The sequence below is a fragment of the Coregonus lavaretus genome, assembly GCF_964263955.1.
Source record: "Coregonus lavaretus genome assembly, chromosome: 6".
NCBI classification, from domain to species: domain Eukaryota; kingdom Metazoa; phylum Chordata; class Actinopteri; order Salmoniformes; family Salmonidae; genus Coregonus; species Coregonus lavaretus.
In genome coordinates, this window is record NC_139993.1 from 10,191,963 (window position 1) to 10,215,514 (window position 23,552).

The 23,552-nt window shown below is 42.9% G+C and overlaps 1 protein-coding gene across 6 annotated transcripts in view; it reads right to left on the bottom strand.

Moving 5' to 3' along the window:
* LOC311131157 (signal-induced proliferation-associated 1-like protein 2) overlaps positions 1 to 23,552 on the bottom strand; it is a 109,376-nt gene that overhangs the window by 31,570 nt on the left and 54,254 nt on the right. For all 6 annotated transcript variants that reach the window (XM_084163999.1, XM_084163997.1, XM_084163996.1 and 3 more), the window contains exons 5-10: positions 19,317 to 19,491; positions 16,768 to 16,871; positions 9,291 to 9,448; positions 6,177 to 6,756; positions 4,823 to 5,097; positions 1,186 to 1,401 (exon numbers count right to left, since the gene is read on the bottom strand). In XM_084163999.1, coding sequence (XP_084020125.1) covers positions 1,186 to 1,401; positions 4,823 to 5,097; positions 6,177 to 6,756; positions 9,291 to 9,448; positions 16,768 to 16,871; positions 19,317 to 19,491 — 1,508 coding nt within the window. The remainder of the gene's footprint in view (positions 1 to 1,185; positions 1,402 to 4,822; positions 5,098 to 6,176; positions 6,757 to 9,290; positions 9,449 to 16,767; positions 16,872 to 19,316; positions 19,492 to 23,552) is intronic.

The window sequence follows — 23,552 nt, forward strand, 5'->3', positions numbered from 1 at the left end:
TTCTGTTCGTTTTTCTGTTAGCATTATATCACAATGCCAAAGAGTGCTTCTCATCGACATTCCTTATTGATTCAGTTGTTTTCTCTAGTCCTGGGACACACTGTGTGTGCAAATACCATCTGAACCAAGGTCTGTGAGAAACACTGCTTTAAGTATAGTAGCTCAGTATGTTAGAGTGGGAAGAAGAGCTGGGTCGAGTTCATCAACAGTAGAAACATACAAACGGCATCAACGGTAGAAAACAGACAAACAGGGACGGTTTACCTAGACTTGTCAAATAACAAAAGCTCATTCTTGTTTTCCATTGCAAATCATTTTAAAACACTCAGATGCTTTCCCTAATGAACATGCCCCTTCCGCCATCTTGTTTTTCTTCCTGTCAGATCCTAGTCTCAGTTTCCCAGTCATGTCCTTGCCACTTGATAATTTTATGCTAATCACATTACAAAAACCTTGACCTCATTATTCACGGCCTATGCTAATGTTGTGCGGTGTGAGTGATACTAAGGATAGAGGTGCCATTGTGTCCTGTCGGGAAAATTATACAATTTCACTAACAAAAAGAATGCATGTAAATTACAAATAAATTAAATGAAGAAACTCTGGGCTTGAGAATGTGTAGCGTTAAAATGGAAGCTAACACAGGAAATACTACTTTTGTGGGGTTCAAATTGCTTTTCACCTTATCCTGTCCATTCAAATCAGTGGCCCTAAAGGAAACAAGTCGGCTATGGGTCCTATTCAATTATTAGTACAGGTCCTTGGGATGAGTCAGACATGATTGGCCTGCAAATCTGTATATGTATCTGAAAAGATGTTCTGAATCTGAGTGATTCTTTATGCCAAGCAAGGAAGCATGCTTGATGTAATATACTGCAAGTTTCTTTTGGTCACACACTTGGAGCATGATTTTGAGCGTCAAAGGCAGGGATACCCACATCTGGCCTCCAGACAAGAAGTACTGCTGATGTAAATTATTCGCTCTATGTAGAGACTGATTAAGACAGTGCTGGTGAGTGGAATCTCTAACCAACCAGTGACAATCCGTTAACTCTGTTAGAAAAGAAAACCGGCAGCACTTTGGCGCTCCAGGCTCATATTTGAGTACCTCTGATGTAGAGGCTTTGAACTAGGAACTATGAGTCAATTGAGCCAAAGAAGATGGAGGTGGGTGCTGAGGTGTACCTGGTCCCGTCCTGTTGCTTCTTGTCGAAGGAGGTGCTGCGGGAGATGGCCCCCTGGGCGTAGTGGAACATCTGCTGCCCGGGGCTGGGGCCCTGTGTGGGGGAGGCCCGGGACAGGGGCAGGCCGCCACCCGGGGCGGCCGAGACGCGGTGCCAGCCAGCAGCCGTGGTGGTCTTGTACTCCACCACGGGGATGCGGTACATCTCAGAGCAGCTCCTGATCGAACAAATCAAAAGACACATCAGCAATGGAGCGTCTTACAAAACAATCTTAAATGGTAAGTAGAAGTTAATGTACTTACATTATACTGTAAGAGCATGAGTAAGTGTTATTATCGTGTTATTAAGTGCATCTAATGTAAAAAGTGTGACAATCCTCAAACTTGCCAAATAGGCTATACTGTAAGTCAATGGGAGAGTTAAATTGAGATTTGGCAGATGGACTGCATTTTGAGTGTTTGATATTTTGAGATTTTTCACTTCCTGTGACATTTTTCCTCAAACCTCACTACTTGATACGTCCGTTTCCAAAGTGGTACAGCCCCGTTCCACCTCTTTCTTGCTTGATTTAACCATCAGAATATAGTATTAACCCAATATTCTGGGTGCGAAAGAGATGACCAACTTCCCATTGCATTTGGGACCAGTCAGTGCCAACTTGTGCCCAACTTCATCCCAAATAACTGCTACTTTGCTACAGTTAAATATGTAAAATATTTGCTGATGGATATGAGCTGTATTGACTAAGCCTGTGGCCGATTGACATCAATAACACTGGTATTTTATTAGGATCCCCATTAGCTGTTTTGAAAGCAGCAGCTACTCTTCAAGGAGTCCACAGAAAACATGACATTATACATAACATTAATAGACAATATTGATACATTTAACAAGCCCATTAGGTCATGACTACAGAGATAATTAGCTTTGAACTAGCTGGGAGATATAGGCTGGGTCCCAAAAGGCACCCTATTTCCTATACTGAACAAAAATATAAATGCAACATGTAAAGTGTTGATCCCATGTTTCATGAGCTGAAATAAAATATCCCAGAAATGTTCCTTAAGCACATATAGTACAAACTATTGATAATGTTTTGTCCTTCACTCTGCTTGATTCCTGTTAAAACATGATTTGGCAAGTCTCAAGTTCACAATCTAACAGTTCACCAACCAACCCAACGGACTGCCGTGGGATGTTCCAAAAAATGGCAAAGAGCGAATGCCCCGTCTTGATTCATACATGTTGGCCTAGTCTAAGTCTCAAATCGCACCCATTTCCTTTTAAAATGCACAACTTTTGACCAGGGCCCATAGGGCTCTGGCCTAAAGTAACGCGCTATATACACTTAACAAAATTAGAAACGCAACATGCAACAATTTCAACGATTTTACTGAGTTACAGTTCATATAAGGAAATCAGTCAATTGAAATCAATTCATTAGGCCCTAATCTATGGATTTCACATGGCTGGGAATACAGATATGCATCTGTTGGTCAAAGATACCTTAAGAAAAGGTAGGAGCGTGGATCAGAAAACCAGTCAGTATCTGGTGACCACCATTTGCCTCATGCAGTGCGACATCTCCTTCACATCGAGTTGATCAGGCTGTTGATTGTGGCCTGTGGAACGTTGTCCCACTCCTTTTCAATGGCTGTGCGAAGTTGCTGGATATTGGCTGGAACTGGAACACGCTGTCGTACATGTTGATCCAGAGCATCCCAAACATGCTCAATAGGTGACATGTCTGGTGAGTATGCAGGCCATGGAAGAACTGGGACATTTTCAGCATCCAGGAATTGTGTACAGATCCTTGGGGCAGTGCATTATCATGCTGAAATATGGTGATGGTGGCAGATGAATGGCACAACAATGGGCCTCAGGATCTCATCAAGGTATCTCTGTGCATTCAAATTGCCATTGATAAAATGCAATTGTGTTCGTTGTCTGTAGCTTATGCCTGCCCATACCATAACCCCACCGCCACCATGGGGCACTCTGTTCACAGCGTTGACATAAGCAAACCACTTGCCCACAAGACGCAATACACGCCATCTGCCCAGTACAGTTGAAACTGGGATTCATCTGTGAAGAGCACACTTCTCCAGTAAGCCAGTGGCCATCGAAGGTGAGCATTTACCCACTGAAGTCGGTTACGATGCTGCACTGCAGTCAGGTCAAGACACTGGTGAGGACGACGAGCACGCCGATGAGCTTCCCTGAAACTGTTTCGGTTGTGCAAACCCACAGTTTTATCAGCTGTCCGGGTGGCTGGTCTCAGACGATCCCGTAGATGAAGAAGCCGGATGTGGAGGTCGTAGGCTGGCGTGGTTACACATGGCTTGCGGATGTGAGGCCGGTTGGACGTACTGTCAAATTCTCTAAAACGACATTGGAGGTGGCTTATGGTAGAGAAATGAACATTACATTATCTGGCAACAGCTCTGGTGGGCATTCCTGCAGTCAGCATGCCAATTCCATGCTCCCTCAAAACTTCTGACATCTGTGACATTGTGTTGTGACAAAACTGCATATTTTTGATTGCCCTTTTATTGTCCACAGCACAAGGTGCACTTGTGTAATTATCATGCTGTTTAATCAGCTTCTTGATATGCCACACCTGTCCGGTGGATGGATTATCTTGGCAAAGGAGAATTACTGATGTAAAACTCCACAGGTTATAGTGGTCGAAATCGTGGGAAATTGATGAAAAACTGATACTAACAGAGTGTTTAAAGTAGCAATTTGTAACTTTAATTTTGTCAGTGGCAACTTAAGATACTACAAACACCAAGAAGCAAAGCTAAAAATAAAGGGACATATTCACCAAGACCAAAACCCTGCCCTTTTGAGAAAAATTAAGTTACAGATTGTACCTATTAAGAATGAATTGATTATATAATGAACAAAAATAAACACAACATGTAAAGTGCTGGTCCCATGTTTCAGGAGCTGAAATAAAAGATCCCAGAAATATTCCATATGCACAAAAAGCTTATTTCTCAAGTTTTGTGCACACATTTCTTTACATCCCTGTTAGTGAGCATTACTCCTTTGCCAAGACAATCCATCCACCTGAATATCAAGAAGCTGATTACACAGGTGCACTTTGTGCTGGGGACAATCAAAGGCCACTCTAAAATGTGCAGTTTTGCCACACAACACAATGCCACAGATGTCTCAAGTTTTGAGGGAGCGTGCAATTTGCATGCTGACTGCAGAAATGTCCACCAGAGCTGTTGCTAGAGAATTTAATGTTAATTTCTCTACCATAAGCCGCCTCCAACGTCGTTTTAGAGAATTTGGCATAACGCCCAACCGGCCTCATAACCGCAGACCAAGTGTAACCACGCCAGCCCAGGATCTCCACATCCTGCTTCTTCACCTGCTGGATCGTCTGAGACCAGCCACACGGACAGCTGATGAAACTGAGGAGTATTTCTGTCTGTAATAAAGCCCTTTTGTGGGGAAAAACTCATTCTGATTGTCTGGGCTTGGCTCCCCAGTGGGTGGGCCTGGCTCCCAAGTGGGTGGGCCTCAGTATAAGAATAAAAACGCTTGGGACAGATGTTTTTGTAAGCGCTATTAAGCTTAGTTTAAGTTAAGTGCAAAGAAGAAGGAAGTGGTGTTTAACCTACCTCCTGGGTGTGCCGTCCTCATGGGGCTGGACGATGACCACACTGACCGTGTTGGACGTGCGCAGCAGGTCGATCATCTGCTCGTGGGACAGTGTGGCCACGGCCACCTTGCAGATCTCCATCAGCCGGCTACCCGGACGGAGACCCACCTGCCAGGCGAAGCCGAAGGGCTCCACGTCCGCCACCACGCCCTCGAAGTTGACGTGGAATCCCAGCTGGCCCAGACCGTTCCGCCGGAGGGTCATCTCCACTGTCTCGCAGCCCCGGGTGACAATCTAGGGTGACATGTCCAAGAGAGTCAATTCCAGCCTACTCTGATCTACTACAACGGCTTTATTAGGGTTTATCCATGTTGGCAACTGTTTTGATAAGTTATGAGCGTTAGGTCAACCTGTAGGTCAACCTTTACCCCAGTTCACTTCAAGAAGGGGCAGTAATTAGCAACTTTGTGGTTTGACACGATCCACACACATACAAAATAGCGCCGAAGCCGATGAGAACTTAAGTCATTATCCCTTTCCATTTTAAAGTTGGTTGAAAAGACTAAGGGCTCCATTACTGAAATTTAAAATGGCCGGGGATAGAGCGCTGAGGGACACCCGATCCTATAAAACCTCTCGTCTCCCCCTAAATAATACAATTATCAACCAAACGACTCAATCAATTCCTGGCATAAAAAGCAGGATGAAAGTACATGCCCCAGCAGGCCTTTATTACCATCAGTGATTCAAGAACAGTAACTTTTAACAACAAACATATTGTTGTGAGGCTGAGGTATGGTGGAGGTATAATGGGGCACATCTGCTGACCTGCTGACTAAACTGCTGTGACTTGGGCCGGCTCCCAGGACTTGAGTAATCACCTCACTGCAGTGTTTACCCACAGTAAACTACTTAGCTTAAAAATATATTTTCACATCAGATCTTTTACAGAGCTGATCTGATTGGTCAAAAATACCAATTAGTGAAAAAAGATCAGAATTGGGATGCCTGTCTAAACGCAGCCTAATACTGAGGTACAAGGTTTTCATGCAAGTGTTTTATGATACTTATGTCTCAGGCAGCGGTGGCCAATTTTCTCTCTGGGCCAGTGTGGGTACAGCCAAGCAGTAACAAACCCAATTCAAGTGATCAACTAAACTTAAGTCTTCTGTAAATACTTGGAGGTTGAATCAGATATGTTTCTCGTAGGTCTGATTGGCGACCCCTGAGGCATGGTTTCCTTGACAAAATAATCATTCTCAATGGAAAATCTTAGTTGAAAATGCTTTTTAGTCCAGGATTAGGCTTAATCTGTGTACAGGAAACCACCACTGAATTATGTGGTGTTTTAGTCCCCCACACAACTCTCTTACCTCCAACCTCTGCATGATCTCCCGGACGTCGTCCCAGCATCCTTCCTGCGTGGAGAACACCACGCACTCACCACGCTCGTAGAAAAGCCGGACGCTCCCAGATGTTGCGCTCCAACCGAGGACGTCGCGGCAGTAGCAGTTGAACACCACCTCCTTGGATGCCTCTTCGATCAGCACCACAAACTCATTGGAGACGGCCAGCAGGCAGCCAATGTCCGCCGACTGGCCAAAGTCCCGTGCCACCACAGCCCAAGTGACCGCACCGTAGCTCTGGAGGTGGGCGTTCCGCCGGGGTCGGCTGCGCTCCTTCTTCTTGACACCCAACGAGATGAAGCTGAACTTGGCCGCCGAAGAGTCCACGGGGGTGGCGCTTACAAAGTTCTCGGCCAAATCCTTCAGGTACTCTTGGCGCGTGCGCATAGCCATGGCGCGGAACTTGTCCGACTTATGCACCGCATTCTCGCCGTTCAACATCTTGGCCAGGAGGAAGTCCCGGAACATGGCCGACTTTGGGAAGAGCACCCCCTGGGGGATAGGAGGACCGAAGGCAGGCACATCTTTGGATCTGGTGACCGCCACACTAAAAACAAATGAAGAAAAACAGCCATTTTAATCCCTCTGTCATTTTGCATCATCATCTTTTATAAGTAACACAAATAGGTCATGACAATACATTTGAGAGAGATCTGTTGGGGGATTTTGAATTACAGCCATTACGACCCCTCTCTGGAAATGGAAAGGTTTCAAACTGTTGTTCTGCTAATCCAAAGAGCACTTGCTGTTACAGATGGGGGCAATTACAAGAGCAGAACAAGTGGTTTCACGATCAACTGTACGTCATATTAGATAGCTAAAGTTCTGTTCCATCGCGTGAATATAATTGAACACTGACTACACAAGCTTTTTAATAATCAACTATTATAAATAGAGGTGTGGTTTCAGTTTAAACAAATAGAGGTTGTTTCAACTATCACAGTGGTGTAGGTAGAGACAAGCAACTGGTGTTACTGTATGATCAGAATTCTGATTCAAGACTCAGGTCCTCTAACAGTAAGGGCCGGAAATCATTGTAGTGGATTTTCAGAAGTTTCTTTGAATTGTACAGCAGCATATCCAAATCAAAGTTTATTGGTCGTGTACACAGATTTGCAGATGTTATCACAGGTGCAGCGAAATGCTTGTGTTTCTAGCTCCAACAGTGCAGTAATAGCTAGCAACAAAAACAATACACAAATAATCCAGACAAGAGACTTGAACATACATATATATATATATATATATACATACAGTGCATTCGGAAAGTATTCAGACCCCTGACTTTTTCCACATTTTGTTACGTAGCAGCCTTATTCTAAAATTGATTAAATAGTTTTTTCCCCCTCAATCTACACACAATACCCCATAATGACAAAGCAAAAGCATAGATATATATATATTTAAAAAAAAAAAATATATATATATATATATATATATATATATATATATATATATATATATATATATATATATATATATGGGGAGTTTCTCCCATTCTTCTCTGCAGATCCTCTCATGCTCTGTCAGGTTGGATGGGGAACGTAGCTGCCCAGCTATTTTCAGGTCTCTCCAGAGATGTTCGACCGGGTTCAAGTCCGGGCTCTTGCTGGGTCACTCAAGGAAATTCAGAGGTCATTGTCCTGTTGGAAGGTGAACCTTCACCCCAGTCTAATGTCCTGAGTGCTCTGGAGCAAGTTTTCAACAAGGATCTCTCTGTACTTTGCTCCGTTCATCTTTCCCTCGATCCTGACTAGTCACCCAGTCCCTGCCACTGAAAAACATCCCCACAGCATGACGCTGCCACCACCATACTTTACCATAGGGATGGTGCCAGGTTTCCTCCAGATGTGACGCTTGGCATTCAGGCCAAAGAGTTCAATCTTGGTTTCATCAGACCAGAAAATCTTGTTTCTCATGGTCTGAGAGTATTTAGGTGCCTTTTGGCAAACTCCAAGCGGGCTGTCATGTGCCTTTTACTGAGGAGTTAAATGTGGTGGTTTGCGCTAAAGCGTGAATGCTGCAATCTATCCACGGTTTTTGGTTTGGATGAGTTCTAAATCGTCACAGTGGGAACAATATCCTCTATGCACTTCCTGATGAACCTAGTCATCGAGTCAGTGTATACGTCAATACTATTCTCAGAGGTGACCCGGAATATTTCCAGGTCCACGTGATCAAAACAATCTTGAAGCATAGATTTCGACTGATCAGACCAACATTGAGCAGTCCTTACCACGGGAACTTCCTGTCCAAGTTTCTGCCTATAAAGGTGGGGAGGAACAGAAGAAAGGTGTGATCGATTTGCCGAAGGGAGGGCGGGGGAGGGCTTTGTAGCCCGCCCCAAAAGGGAGAGTAGCAATGATCCACGGTCCGTGTTGCGCATGTAGCACAGGAGATGTGTTGATAGAATTTCGGTAGTGTTTTCCTCAGATTTCCTTCATTAAAGTCCCCAGCTACAATAAATGCGGCCTCAGGATAAGCGGTTTCCACTTTGCACATAGAAAAGTGTAGTTCCTTGAGAGCCGTCGCAGTGTCGGCTTGGGGGGGGAATATACACGGCAGTGACGATGACCGAAAAATATTATCTCGGGAGGTAATGCGGACTGCATTTGATGGTGAGGTTTTCCAGATTGGGAGAACCACAATGTTAATCATGAAACAAACCCCTCCGCCTTTCTTTTTCCCTGAGAGTTTTTTCTTCCTGTCTGCGCGATGGACAGAGAGAACCCTGCTGGCTGAATGGACGTGGACAATATATCCGCAGAGAGCGATGATTCCGTTAAAAAAAAAAGAAAAAAAAAAAGAGTATGTTACAGTCCCTGATGTCTTTCTGGAAGGAGATCCTCGCCCTAAACTCATCTAATTTATTGTCCAGGGACTGAACGTTAGCGATGGAGGGAGTTGACACTTGATTCAACAATCATTAATAAACTTACTTCTCAATGATCGGATTCCAGCTGTATTGAAATTGGGCCCTTAGGTACATGAATGCTTGAATCAATGCAAGTTCATTTAAACTAGCTCTACACATCTCTCACACCAAGTCTTTTAGAAGTTTCGGCGGTCCGCTTTGCTCACCTGTAGCAAACATTTTCTGTGCAAGGGTTTTGGACTTTGACGATGATGAACACGTGCTGGAAGTGCGAGCGAATGTTTTTCGGAGTGAAGGGAAGAGCACCAGGTTCCTGGAAGATGACGGTGACGATGTCATTTCCAATGTGTCTTTTCCTCAGTAGCTAAATGGCAAGAAAAGGAAACGGAAAAGAAAAAGCACATTAGAATTCAGAAAAGTAAATGTCTCAATGGTCTCAAAAGGCTGATGAAGACCTACATGGTGGAAATCTATCCCATTCTTAATCTATCATGAGTCAAGCTGTTAAGTGGTCAAGGAAAGGATATGGAGGAGCGTAAAACATGTTTATTTGGAGTCTATCAGAGGGCAAGTGGGAGCTACAGTACTGTCATATTGCTTATACCTCTCATATCCTTGCCAATTGACAGAAGTGCTAAAAGGGGTCAGTGGCTAGGGACCAGGGGTTTTTAACAGGGCAATAGCCTCCTCACCAGGAGACCATAGTCTCTTTAGTCCCTTGGTGTTGGTGGTAAATAAACAGGATGAGGGGTGGAATAGGCTGGATCAAGGGGCTCAAGTAGTGGCAGAGCCTCTGCAGACCTTGGGGGGCTTACTGCTAATCCAGCAAATCCTGATAATCAAGGCCCAAGACACATGCGATGCTCAAGACACTTGGCCCGTTCTATTTCCCTAGAGCTCGGAAACGATACTGGCCCTCGTTCCTGTATAGGTGGCTTTCTATGAACGCTAGGCAGTTTGCGGCTTATAATAATAATAATAATAATAATATGCCATTTAGCAGACGCTTTTATCCAAAGCGAATTACAGTCGTGCGTGCATACATTTTTGTGTATGGGTGGTCCCGGGGATCGAACCCACTACCTTGGCGTTACAAGCGCCGTGCTCTACCAGCTGAGCTACAGAGGAGCTTATGTCCAGGAATCAGGATTGACAGATGGTCACAGCTTTAAAATGGCCTAAAATCTTTATTGCTGTAACTGAATTTCAGACCTCCAGAATAGTCCATTAATCAAAAAACAGTGATATGAATTCTGTTCCCAAGAGCTTTACGTAAGATACAACTGCAAAGCAAATAGATTTAACATGGTGCACATGATAATTCATTTATAGGGCGTATTGCTATGGTCTAGATGAAAGACCCACCCAGGCATATTCACAGACACCAAACAGAGTGGGAAATTTAATTGAGGAGTGCATGCAAAATTGTTGTTGTGGCAACATCTCCAGCAATAGCATTTCCAATTAACAAGGGACTGACTGGGGAAATTATGCGCGACTCCGAAATGATGAGTGGCAATTTCTAATATTGGAAAGCAGATTGTGACTAAAGGATCAAGATGGCAAGCTACCTGTTGTAGTAAATGGGTAGAAACTATAAGTAATGTTAATAATAATAACTATAATGATAGAAAAAGGGTTGCAGTTAGTTAGAGAAAAAATGTGAGAGTTTACAGAGCAGCATAAAAAATGTTCACTTGACTTGAGTTTCTGGGGGGGGGGGGGGGTTACTAAGCTAACATATGGAATTGTTTTAAGATGGTCATAGCAAGGATCATTTAGCTATTTGATTTTGAATTTTAGAACCCCTTTATGTATCCCAAAAAAATATGAAAACATTTTTGATGAAACATTGAATTTGGGCTTATTGCATTTAGCCAATAGAAACGCATTGAATAACAGATTCATACATGGAAAAACAGATAGTAAAAAAATGAGATATTATAAAGATTGTTTTGAAGTTCTGAGAGATATAAGATCAGGAAACGATTGAATAATTTTTCTTACACATACAGTGGGGAAAAAAAGTATTTAGTCAGCCACCAATTGTGCAAGTTCTCCCACTTAAAAAGATGAGAGAGGCCTGTAATTTTCATCATAGGTACACGTCAACTATGACAGACAAAATGAGAAAAAAAAATCCAGAAAATCACATTGTAGGATTTTTAATGAATTTATTGGCATATGATGGTGGAAAATAAGTATTTGGTCAATAACAAAAGTTTCTCAATACTTTGTTATATACCCTTTGTTGGCAATGACACAGGTCAAACGTTTTCTGTAAGTCTTCACAAGGTTTTCACACACTGTTGCGCTGGTATTTTGGCCCATTCCTCCATGCAGATCTCCTCTAGAGCAGTGATGTTTTGGGGCTGTCGCTGGGCAACACATACTTTCAACTCCCTCCAAAGATTTTCTATGTGGTTGAGATCTGGAGACTGGCTAGGCCACTCCAGGACCTTGAAATGCTTCTTACGAAGCCACTCCTTCGTTGCCCGGGCGGTGTGTTTGGGATCATTGTCATGCTGAAAGACCCAGCCACGTTTCATCTTCAATGCCCTTGCTGATGGAAGGAGGGTTTCACTCAAAATCTCACGATACATGGCCCCATTCATTCTTTCCTTTACACGGATCAGTCGTCCTGGTCCCTTTGCAGAAAAACAGCCCCAAAGCATGATGTTTCCAACCCCATGCTTCACAGTAGGTATGGTGTTCTTTGGATGCAACTCAGCATTCTTTGTCCTCCAAACATGACGAGTTGAGTTTTTACCAAAAAGTTATATTTTGGTTTCATCTGACCATATGACATTCTCCCAATCCTCTTCTGGATCATCCAAATGGACTTCAGACGGGCCTGGACATGTACTGGCTTAAGCAGGGGGACACGTCTCGCACTGCAGGATTTGAGTCCCTGGCGGCGTAGTGTGTTACTGATGGTTGGCTTTGTTACTTTGGTCCCAGCTCTCTGCAGGTCATTCACTAGGTCCCCCCATGTGGTTCTGGGATTTTTGCTCACCCTTCTTGTGATCATTTTGACCCCACGGGGTGAGATCTTTCGTGGAGCCCCAGATCGAGGGAGATTATCAGTGGTCTTGTATGTCTTCCATTTCCTAATAATTGCTCCCACAGTTGATTTCTTCAAACCAAGCTGCTTACCTATTGCAGATTCAGTCTTCCCAGCCTGGTGCAGGTCTACAATTTTGTTTTTGGTGTCCTTTGACAGCTCTTTGGTCTTGGCCATTGTGAAGTTTGGAGTGTGACTGTTTGAGGTTGTGGACAGGTGTATTTTATCTGATAACAAGTTCAAATAGGTGCCATTAATACAGGTAACGAGTGGAGGACAGAGGAGCCTCTGAAAGAAGATGTTACAGGTCTGTGAGAGCCAGAAATCTTGCTTGTTTGTAGGTGACCAAATACTTATTTTCCACCATAATTTGCAAATAAATTCATTAAAAATCCTACAATGGGATTTTCTGGATTTTTTTCCCTCAATTTGTCTGTCATAGTTGACATGTACCTATGATGAAAATTACAGGCCTCTCTCATCTTTTTAAGTGGGAGAACTTGCACAATTGGTGGCTGACTAAATACTTATTTGCCCCACTGTATTTCACCAAAAACATGTTGCTACTAAACTACTTCCATATACAGTTGAAGTCGGAAGTTTACATACACCTTAGCCAAATACATTTAAACTCAGTTTTTCCACAATTCCTGACATTTAATCCTAGTAAAAATTCCCTGTCTTAGTTAGGATCACCACTTTATTTTAAGAATGTGAAATGTCAGAATAATAGTAGAGAGAATGATTTATTTCAGCTTTTCTTTCTTTCATCACATTCCAAGTGGGTCAGAAGTTAACATACACTCAATTAGGATTTTGGTAGCATTGCCTTTCAATTGTTTAACTTGGGTCAAACGTTTCGGGTAGCCTTCCACAAGCTTCCCACAATAATTTGGGTGAATTTTGTCCCATTTCTCCTGACAGAGCTGGTGTAACTGAGTCAGGTTTGTAGGCCTCCTTGCTAGCACACGGTTTTTCAGTTCTGCCCACATATATTCTATAGGATTGAGGTCAGGGCTTTGTGATGGCCACTCCAATACCTTGACTTTGTTGTCCTTAAGCCATTTTGCCACAACTTTGGAAGTATGCTTGGGGTCATTGTCCATTTGGAAGACCCATTTGCGACCAAGCTTTAACTTCCTGACTGATGTCTTGAGATGTTGCTTCAATATATCCACATAATTTTCCTTCCTCATGATGCCATCTATTTTGTGAAGTGCCCCAGTCCCTCCTGCAGCAAAGCACCCCCACAGCATGATGCTGCCACTCCCGTGCTTCACGGTTGAGATGGTGTTCTCCCCCTTTCTCCTCTAAACATAACGATGGTCATTATGGCCAAACAGTTCTATTTTTGTTTCATCAGACCAGAGGACATTTCTCCAAAAGGTACAATCTTTGTCCCCATGTGCAGTTGCAAACCGTAGTCTGGCTTTTTTATGGCGGTTTTGGAGCAGTGGCTTCTTCCTTGCTGAGCGGCCTTTCAGGTTATGTCGATATAGGACTCGTTTTACTGTGGATATAGATACTTTTGTACCTGTTTCCTCCAGCATCTTCACAAAGTCAATTGCTGTTGTTCTGGGATTGATTTGCACTTTTCGCACCAAAGTACATTAATCTCTAGGAGATAGAACGCGTCTCCTTCCTGAGTGGTATGACGGCTGCGTGGTCCCATGGTGTTTATACTTGCGTACTATAATTTGTACAGATGAACGTGGTACCTTCAGGCATTTGGAAATTGCTCCCAATGATGAACCAGACTTGTGGAGGTCTACAATTTATTTTCTGAGGTCTTGGCTGATTTCTTTTGAGTTTCCCATGATGTCAAGCAGAGGCACTGAGTTTGAAGGTAGGCCTTGAAATACATCCACAGGTACACCTCCAATCGACTCAAATGATGTTAGCCTAACAGAAGCTTCTAAAGCCATGACATCATTTTCTTGAATTTTCCAAGTTGTTTAAAGGCACAGTCAACTTAGTGTACAGTGGGGGAAAAAAGTATTTAGTCAGCCACCAATTGTGCAAGTTCTCCCACTTAAAAAGATGAGAGAGGCCTGTAATTTATCATCATAGGTACACGTCAACTATGACAGACAAATTGAGAAAAAGAATTCCAGAAAATCACATTGCAGGATTTTTAATGAATTTATTTGCAAATTATGGTGGAAAATAAGTATTTGGTCACCTACAAATAAGCAAGATTTCTGGCTCTCACAGACCTGTAACTTCTTCTTTAAGAGGCTCCTCTGTCCTCCACTCGTTACCTGTATTAATGGCACCTGTTTGAACTTATCAGTATAAAAGACACCTGTCCACAACCTCAAACAGTCACACTCCAAACTCCACTATGGCCAAGACCAAAGAGCTGTCAAAGGACACCAGAAACAAAATTGTAGACCTGCACCAGGCTGGGAAGACTGAATCTGCAATAGGTAAGCAGCTTGGTTTGAAGAAATCAACTGTGGGAGCAATTATTAGGAAATGGAAGACATACAAGACCACTGATAATCTCCCTCGATCTGGGGCTCCACGCAAGATCTCACCCCGTGGGGTCAAAATGATCACAAGAACGGTGAGCAAAAATCCCAGAACCACACGGTGGGACCTAGTGAATGACCTGCAGAGAGCTGGGACCAAAGTAACAAAGCCTACCATCAGTAACACACTACGCCGCCAGGGACTCAAATCCTGCAGTGCCAGACGTGTCCCCCTGCTTAAGCCAGTACATGTCCAGGCCCGTCTGAAGTTTGCTAGAGTGCATTTTGATGATCCAGAAGAGTATTGGGAGAATGTCATATGGTCAGATGAAACCAAAATAGAACTTTTTGGTAAAAACTCAACTCGTCGTGTTTGGAGGACAAAGAATGCTGAGTTGCATCCAAAGAACACCATACCTAATGTGAAGCATGGGGGTGGAAACATCATGCTTTGGGGCTGTTTTTCTGCAAAGGGACCAGGACGACTGATCCGTGTAAAGGAAAGAATGAATGGGGCCATGTATCGTGAGATTTTGAGTGAAAACCTCCTTCCATCAGCAAGGGCATTGAAGATGAAACGTGGCTGGGTCTTTCAGCATGACAATGATCCCAAACACACCGCCCGGGCAACGAAGGAGTGGCTTCGTAAGAAGCATTTCAAGGTCCTGGAGTGGCCTAGCCAGTCTCCAGATCTCTACCCCATAGAAAATCTTTGGAGGGAGTTGAAAGTCTGTGTTGCCCAGCGACAGCCCCAAAACATCACTGCTCTAGAGGAGATCTGCATGGAGGAATGGGCCAAAATACCAGCAACAGTGTGTGAAAACCTTGTGAAGACTTACAGAAAACGTTTGACCTGTGTCATTGCCAACAAAGGGTATATAACAAAGTATTGAGAAACTTTTGTTATTGACCAAATACTTATTTTCCACCATAATTTGCAAATAAATTCATTATAACTCCTACAATGTGATTTTCTGGAATTTTTTTTCTCATTTTGTCTGTCATAGTTGACGTGTACCTATGATGAAAATTACAGGCCTCTCTCATCTTTTTAAGTGGGAGAACTTGCACAATTGGTGGCTGACTAAATACTTTTTCCCCCCACTGTATGTAAACTTCTGACCCACTGGAATTGTGATATAGTGAATTATAAGTGAAATAATCTGTCTGTAAACAATTGTTGGAAAAATTACTTGTGTCATGCACAAAGTAGATGTCCTAACCGACTTGCCAAAACTATAGTTTGTTAACAAGAAATTTGTGGAGTGGTTGAAAAACAAGTTTTAATGACTTCCGACTTCAACTGTATACTTCCATTCATTTTTTAAACTGGTACCAGGTTGCCTTCAGGTGAGTCTTGTGGAGTAAAACAACCGACATGTATGTATTCATAAATCTAATCTTTCTGTAGAGGGTCATATTCGTTTTTTTAGGCCAAACCGTTCGGACGCTACAGAAGTTTCGTGAGAAGACCGATTTTCGGGATGTCTCATGGTCTGACAAACACTGCTGTAGCTCAGCCACCTTCCACCACACATGCGGAAGGCCACCATTGGCGGATGCGGTGGATTGAGACAGCCCCATGCAAAAAATAAATATACAACTATCTTAAACAGACAGATTTTGATGGGGATTGTTTTATTATGCCAATTATATTTCAGCGGGACCGCGGAAATTGACTCAAGAGGGTTATGTGCACATCAACTTTTGATTCAGCCCTTAATGTTTTGAAAATCTGGCCTACTAGATCTTTGTGTTAATTATCAAAAAGTGTTAAATAGCTCATTTGAAGCAGCACTCCTGAATCTGTCCATTTTGGCTTTAAGGGCAGTTACAACAATATTAAGATACCTCAGTGACATTTGCCAAGACCAGTCTCTCAGTATACTTACACAAATGTTGGGGGCCCACTGTGGGTGGACACAGATTGACTAGTGCTGCTTTAAAGGGATACTTTGGGATTTTGGCAATGAGGCCCTTTATCTACTTTCCCAAGTCAGATGAACTTCTGAATAAAAATGTTATGCATCTGTGTCCAGTATGAAGGACGTTAGAGGTAGCATTAGCGCAATGACTGGAAGTCTACGGGTATCTATTAGCATGCTAGCAGATACCCATAGACTTCCAGTATGTGTGTCCACTCACCTGTTGTCTGTTGTTGGGGGTGTAGGGGAGCAGTGTGGACACGTGGAACATCAGCTCAAAGTCTTTGTAAGTAGTGTAAAGAGAATGTGTTCCAGTGGAATCCGCTGTAACACCCAAACAAAGAATTTAGGTCAGAGCAGCTCAGACAGAGACATTCTAAACAATAGAATTGAAAATAATGTAATACTGTAGTCTCTGAAAAACAATACCAAATTACATGATCTGCAATAAGATCATTGCACACTACACTAATAATCCTGTGGTATTGCCAGGGACGGACTGGGACCAGAAATTGGCATTTCTACAATACCGGTCCATTTGTTTCCTTGAGGCCCCATTATGAGTCAAATAACGATAATACTGCGCAAATAGTATTTATTTTTTATTTTTTTAAGTACAAATGTACACAGGCCCACTGGGCTTAAGACAGACCAGCCAATCTTGCATTTGCCCTATCGCCAGTCTGTTTCATGGTATTTCAAAATGTCACGTTCTCTTTCCAGGAACCAGGATTGACAGACAGACACAGCTTTAAGATGCCCTAAAATCTATATTCCTGTAACTGAATTTCAGACCTCCAGAATAGTCCATTAATCAAAAAACAGTGAATGCTGAATGCTTTTCCCAAGAGCTTTACACAAGACACTGCAAAGCAAATAGAACCAACAGGGTACACATGACAATTCATTTATAGAGAGTGTTGCTATGGTCTAGATAGAAAGACCCACCCGGGTATATTCACAGACACCAAGTCAAATCAAGCTTTATTTATACAGCTCATTTCAGGAATGCAACGCAATGTGCTTCACAGGAAAAAACTAATAAAAAACAAGGAAAATAAAAGCTGAAATATTTACTACACAACAAACATAAGAATAAAAACTAAAGAGTGACAAAAACTGAATGACTAAAAAGCACCCTAAGGAAAAGCAAAGCTAAAAAGATTAGTTTTAAGATCTCTTAAATATGTCCACAGTTTCGGCCCCCCTCAGGTTCTCTGGTAGGCTATTCCAGAGGCTGGGGGCATAATAACTAAAGACTGCCTCTCCACCAAGCAGAGTGGGGAATTTAACTGAGAAGTGCATGGAGTGCATGCGACCAGCCCATCTTGCATTTGCCTGAACTGCCCTATGTTTCTGGGTATTTCTAAATTCCTGTACTTCAGCAGAAATAAATATAGATCTCTATATATCTATATTAATTTACACTGAACAAAAATGTAAATGCAATATGAAACATGGGACCAACACTTTACATGAATCCCAGAAATATTGAAAATATTGAACAAATCCCAGAAATATTCCAAACGCACAAAATGCTTATTTCTCTCAAATGTTGTGCACAAATGTGTTTATATCCCTGTTAGTGAGCATTTCTCCTTTGCCAAAATAATCCATCCACCTGACAGGTGTGGCATATCAAGAAGCTGATTAAACAGCATGATAATTACACAGGTGCAGCTTATGCTGGGGACAATAAAAGGTCACTCTAAAATGACTGCAGGAATGTCCACCAGAGCTGTTGCCAGATAATTGAATGTTCATTTCACTACCATAAACTGCCTCCAACGTCGTTTTAGAGAATTTGGCAGTACGTTCAACAGGCCTCACAACCGCAGACCACGGGAAACCACGCCAGGCCAGGACGTCCATATCCGGCTTCTTCACCTGCGGGATCGTCTGGCTGGGCATGGCTGCCCAGTGGGTGGGCCTATGCCCGCCCATGGCTGCAACCCTGACCAGTCATGTGAAATCCATAGATTAGGGACTAATGAATTTATTTCAATTGACTGATTTCTTAATATGAACTGTAATCAGTAAAATCTTTGAAATTGTTGCCTGTCTGTATATATGTATGGATATATGGCCCATGTGGGAATCAGTCCCATAACTCAGGTGTTGCCAGCATTAAGCAGAAGGCAACAACAGATCTGAAGTTGGCCAAACTCATACAGTACCTCCATAGACCTTGGGCATTTCTCCATATACAGTGGCTCGGTTTTCATATTCAATTATGACTTGTTTCACATACTTCAGACTTTCAAAGCGAAAGAGAAACAAAGGGTAGGAGCTGCGTGGGTTTGGCGGAACAGTTCTCTTTGGAAACAGGTATTGACTGATAGGAACACACTTGGAAGGTAGTCCTTTGCTGCATTACCAAAAAACTCTAAGGCACTTATGTGTATCATTTCTTTTTTCAATCTTATTACGTTTGCACCGTTCAAAGAAAACCTGGCCATGTAACGCATTTTGAAGCATTTTTCAGTGCACAGAGAGAAATTGACTTTTTTAAAAATGGTTATGTGCAATCTACCAAATGTTTTCTAACACAGTAAAGGACTAACTTCCAAGTTTGCTCCTATCAAAAGATAAATCATTCAAAACTGCATTATTATTCTTTTCAGTTGGACTGTACAAGGTGATGTACTGTATGTGTCCAGCTGGGCCCTGATCTACATAACTTACTGCACATTTATCAAGCATATGATAAATAAAATGATAATAAAATATATAAACAAATTATGTGTGTGTTGAGTCGTGGACTCTTACTTTTGTTGTCCAGCTGGGCCCGGTACTTGGTGAAGCCCTTCAGCCTGACTCTCTGGCCTAGCAGCTCCATGAACTCCTCCAGAGCAGGGCTAGCACTCTCATTGTTGTACATCTCCTCTTCGGTGCTCTGGCCCGCCTGGCAGTACATAATGCCCACCTTGTGCTGGAAGCTCAACTGGAACCACAAAGAACAATAGAAATGGGGTTATGACATGCCAATGTCTGCCCAATATCTGTTTATGCCATGCTAATGGGTGGAAGAACCTTGTAATAGAGAGGTGGGTTATAACCTGGGGTTATGACCTGCCTATGTCTACCTAATGTCTGTTTATTATACGATAATAAATAAGTATTTTTTTTATCTCAATTCAGATCATATAAGAACTGGCATAACACTTGTGAAACATTTCTCAAAATGTTTGGGCTCATTACCAAATTATAGCAGGTGCAATTTTTCATAAGACATTATTTCAGCGCAACACTGAGATGTGACATACAGTATTCAACAACGCATTCCTCCTGATCTACACTCGATTGAAATGCTCTGTAGAGTCAGAGACGGTTGCCGGCACTGGTATACGGTGTAAAATTAGACTGAAACGCCCCTGTAAGCACTCAGGGAGGGAGGGATAAACCAAGCGTTTTACCAGCTCAGTGCATTTGATCTCCTGCTATCAATACCTATTACCTGACACCTGGTGCTGAGATAGCTAGCGCTAACTGTGCTATCAATCTGAACAGAGGAGTGGACACACAAAAGAGGAAGTAATTACAGTGTGAGTGGCCCTCAGACAACACCTAACGGTTGGTCCTGAATAATTTATTAATCTTAGAAATGCTATAGGATGTAAAGGTTTTTTTGTGTGTGGGGGAGGATTGGGGAGGTTGTGTGTGTGTGCGCGCGAGACCAGGATCAGCAGACCCTTGCGAACCTCAAAGAAGGTCCTCATAACAAGACAGTGGGGGAGCCCACTGCTGACAGCTAGGCAACATGAGACGAGCGGTCAAAGAAAAATTTATTAAATCGAGAAAAGTCTCAATTTGCTTGGCTGGTCTCTTTCCAACTCTCCTAACACAGGAAATAAAGGGGCTTGCCTCGTGGTGCCGCCACGGCAGTTGTCGTGGCAACACTGCAAAAATTCAGTGGGAGGCAAGGCCATATTGTTTTGGATTAGTAAATGATTTACACTTGAGGGGGATGGGGGAAGTACTGCTGGTAAAGCGAAGTTAGACTGCCATTGATGGTTGTCTTCACTACGTAGCTCCACGGTTGCTTACCGAGTAGCTAAAACAATTACATTTACATTTTAGTCAGACGCTCTTATCCAGTGCATACATTATTTTTCTTTATTTTTCATACTGGCCCCCCGTGGGAATCTAACCCACAACCCTGGCGTTGCAAAAGCCATGCTCAATCAACTGAGCTACATCCCTGCCGGCCATTCCCTCCCCTACCCTGGACGACGCTGGGCCAATTGTGCGCCGCCCCATGGGTCTCCCGGTCGCGGCCGGCTACGACAGAGCCTGGATTCGAACCAGGATCTCTAGTGGCACAGCTAGCACTGCAATGCAGTGCCTTAGACCACTGCGCCACTCGGGAGACCCATGGGGGGAATAATAGCATTCCAGTCCTACTTGCAGTAGATATAACCGGTGAAAGCTCATTATGATATTATGAATATCACATCAATGAAATGTAATGTAATTAAACTTAATTGAATTAAGGAACATGGAATTTAACTTAATCGAATTGAGGAGTAAGAGATGTGACCCCTAGACATTCCTTGAGGTCAAGATTCCCCCTCCTCATCTCTCGCCAGCTTTGCTCTCCAATAGATTTACAAACCACCCGTCATGCTCCCCAAATGAAAGAGGCTTGTATGAAACTTGATCTTATCAATACTCCGTTATTGCACCCCGATGCCATTTCTCCCCCTGCTGTTACATGCTTTAGGGATCGATGTACGTCTCGGGTTACCCAGAAATCCAGTTACACGGCAATACCGCTTATTGTTTTTCCCCTGTCCAGAGTTGAGTGAATATTCCACGATATTGATACTAGATATCGGAGACATGGACACATAGAAATATAATTACTAGAATGGGAAAAGCCCCTCAGACGGTGGCAATTTGATTTCTTTGCATGGCAGTCAAATGGAGAAAATACATTTCATTAAAGTCTCTGACTGAGTGGTGAGTTGCGTATTTGTACCATTTCCTGATTTCTCGCTGTGCCAGACATAGCCCGAAAGGCAGTATGCTAAATCCATAAGGGCTTGATTGATGATAAGGACTCGAAAACAGCAAACTACAAATCTGGGTTTTTGCTGAATACAGTAAAGCAATCAAAATCTGCAGTGTAATCCCTTGTTGTAAGCGGAAATACTTACTTGTGACAACAGTGACGTATAACATACGTGATTGTAGTAGGATGTGTCATATTGTGCACTCAATTGCAGTACAAATACCTTAGTCATTTACGAGTCACATTAAAAGGCCCAATGCAGTCAAAATCCTGTGTTTTATATATATTTCCAGACTATGGAGGTTGGAATAATACTGTGAAATTGTGACAATGATAATGCCCTTTTAGTGTAAGAGCTATGTGAAAAGACCGCCAGAAATGTCTGGAGGTTTTTGTGGGATAGAGTTTTGGCCTGCCTGGTTACATCACCAGGCGGTAAATTAGTTAATAGACCAAAAAAGTATTTCCAAACCTCTGTGCCAATAACATCAAATTTTTAGTTTACCCCTCCTCACTCAGACCACTCCCAGACAGTCCTAGCAAAATTATTGCTTGAGAAATTGCTCTTTGCTAAGAAACTATTTGTTTCTTTTAGACCAGTGGTCACCAACCGGTCAATCGCGATTGACTGGTCAATCTCATTTACATTTACATTTTACATTTTAGTCATTTAGCAGACGCTCTTATCCAGAGCGACTTACATATATATTTTTTTATACTGGCCCCCCGTGGGAATCGAACCCACAACCCTGGCGTTGCAAACGCCATGCTCTATCAACTGAGCTACATCCCTGCCGGCCATTCCCTCCCCTACCCTGGACGACGCTGGGCCAATTGTGCGCCGCCCATGAGTCTCCCGGTCGCGGCCGGCGGCGACAGAGCCTGGATTCGAACCAGGATCTCTAGTGGCACAGTTAGCACTGCGATGCAGTGCCTTAGACCACTGCGCCACTCAGGAGTACCAAGGCATTCCTAGTCGATCACCAAACATTTCTGTAATAACCCAACAACAAGATAAAGCCTTGCGATCCTATTTTTTTGTATTGTTTCGCGCTGTTGACGGTGTGCACTTTAAGTTGTTATTCAACACTGTCAACACTTCGTTCACATTTATAAGCTCTGATCACTTATTGATGTCACCTGTTAAATCCACTTCAAATCAGTGTAGATGATGGGGAGGAGGACAGGTTAAAAAATGATTTTTACGCCTTGGAGACATGGACTGTGTATGCGTGCCATTCAGAGGGTTAATGGCCAAGACAAAATAATTAAGTGACTTTGAATGGGGCATGGTAGTAGGTGCAAGGCGCACAGGTTTGTGTCAAAAACTGCAACGCTGCAAACTCCTGGGTTTTTCCCCGCTAAACAGTTTCCCGGGGGGTGTATAATAATATATAACATTTAGCAGATGCTTTAATCCAAACCGAATTACAGTGATGCATGCAACATTTTCTGGGGGGTATTGTTGGTCCAGGGAATAGAACCCATTATCTTGGCATTGCAAGCGCCATGCTCTACAATAGCAATGTTGCCATGTAAAGCAGGCTAGAACCTTTTGCATTGACCTGTGGCTTTATTATGAAGCTCCATCAGTACTTCCATTAACTTTAAGCGAGCTTAACTACATCCATTAAATCAATTTAACTGCCCTGAGGTCAGCAGAAAGGTGATGCCAAGAAAAGGGAGTTTGTTCTTCTGCAAACCTAACCCTGGGGTAGAAATGTTATTTTTCAGTGGGTTAATTACACCATTTTCAATGCCAAAAACCAGAAAGGTTTGAGTATTGCTGCCCATCAATGACTCCCAACCAAATTTACTATTTTGACAAAAACAATGGATAAATGTTGACCTAAGAGTTGTGCAAAGTTGGTAGAATCTAATTCAAAATGATTCACAGCTGCAATGGCTGCAAAAGGTGCTTTCACCAAGTATTAAATGTAAATGTAAGTGTATTAACTCTCTGTCTGTGTGTGTGTGTGTGTGTGTGTGTG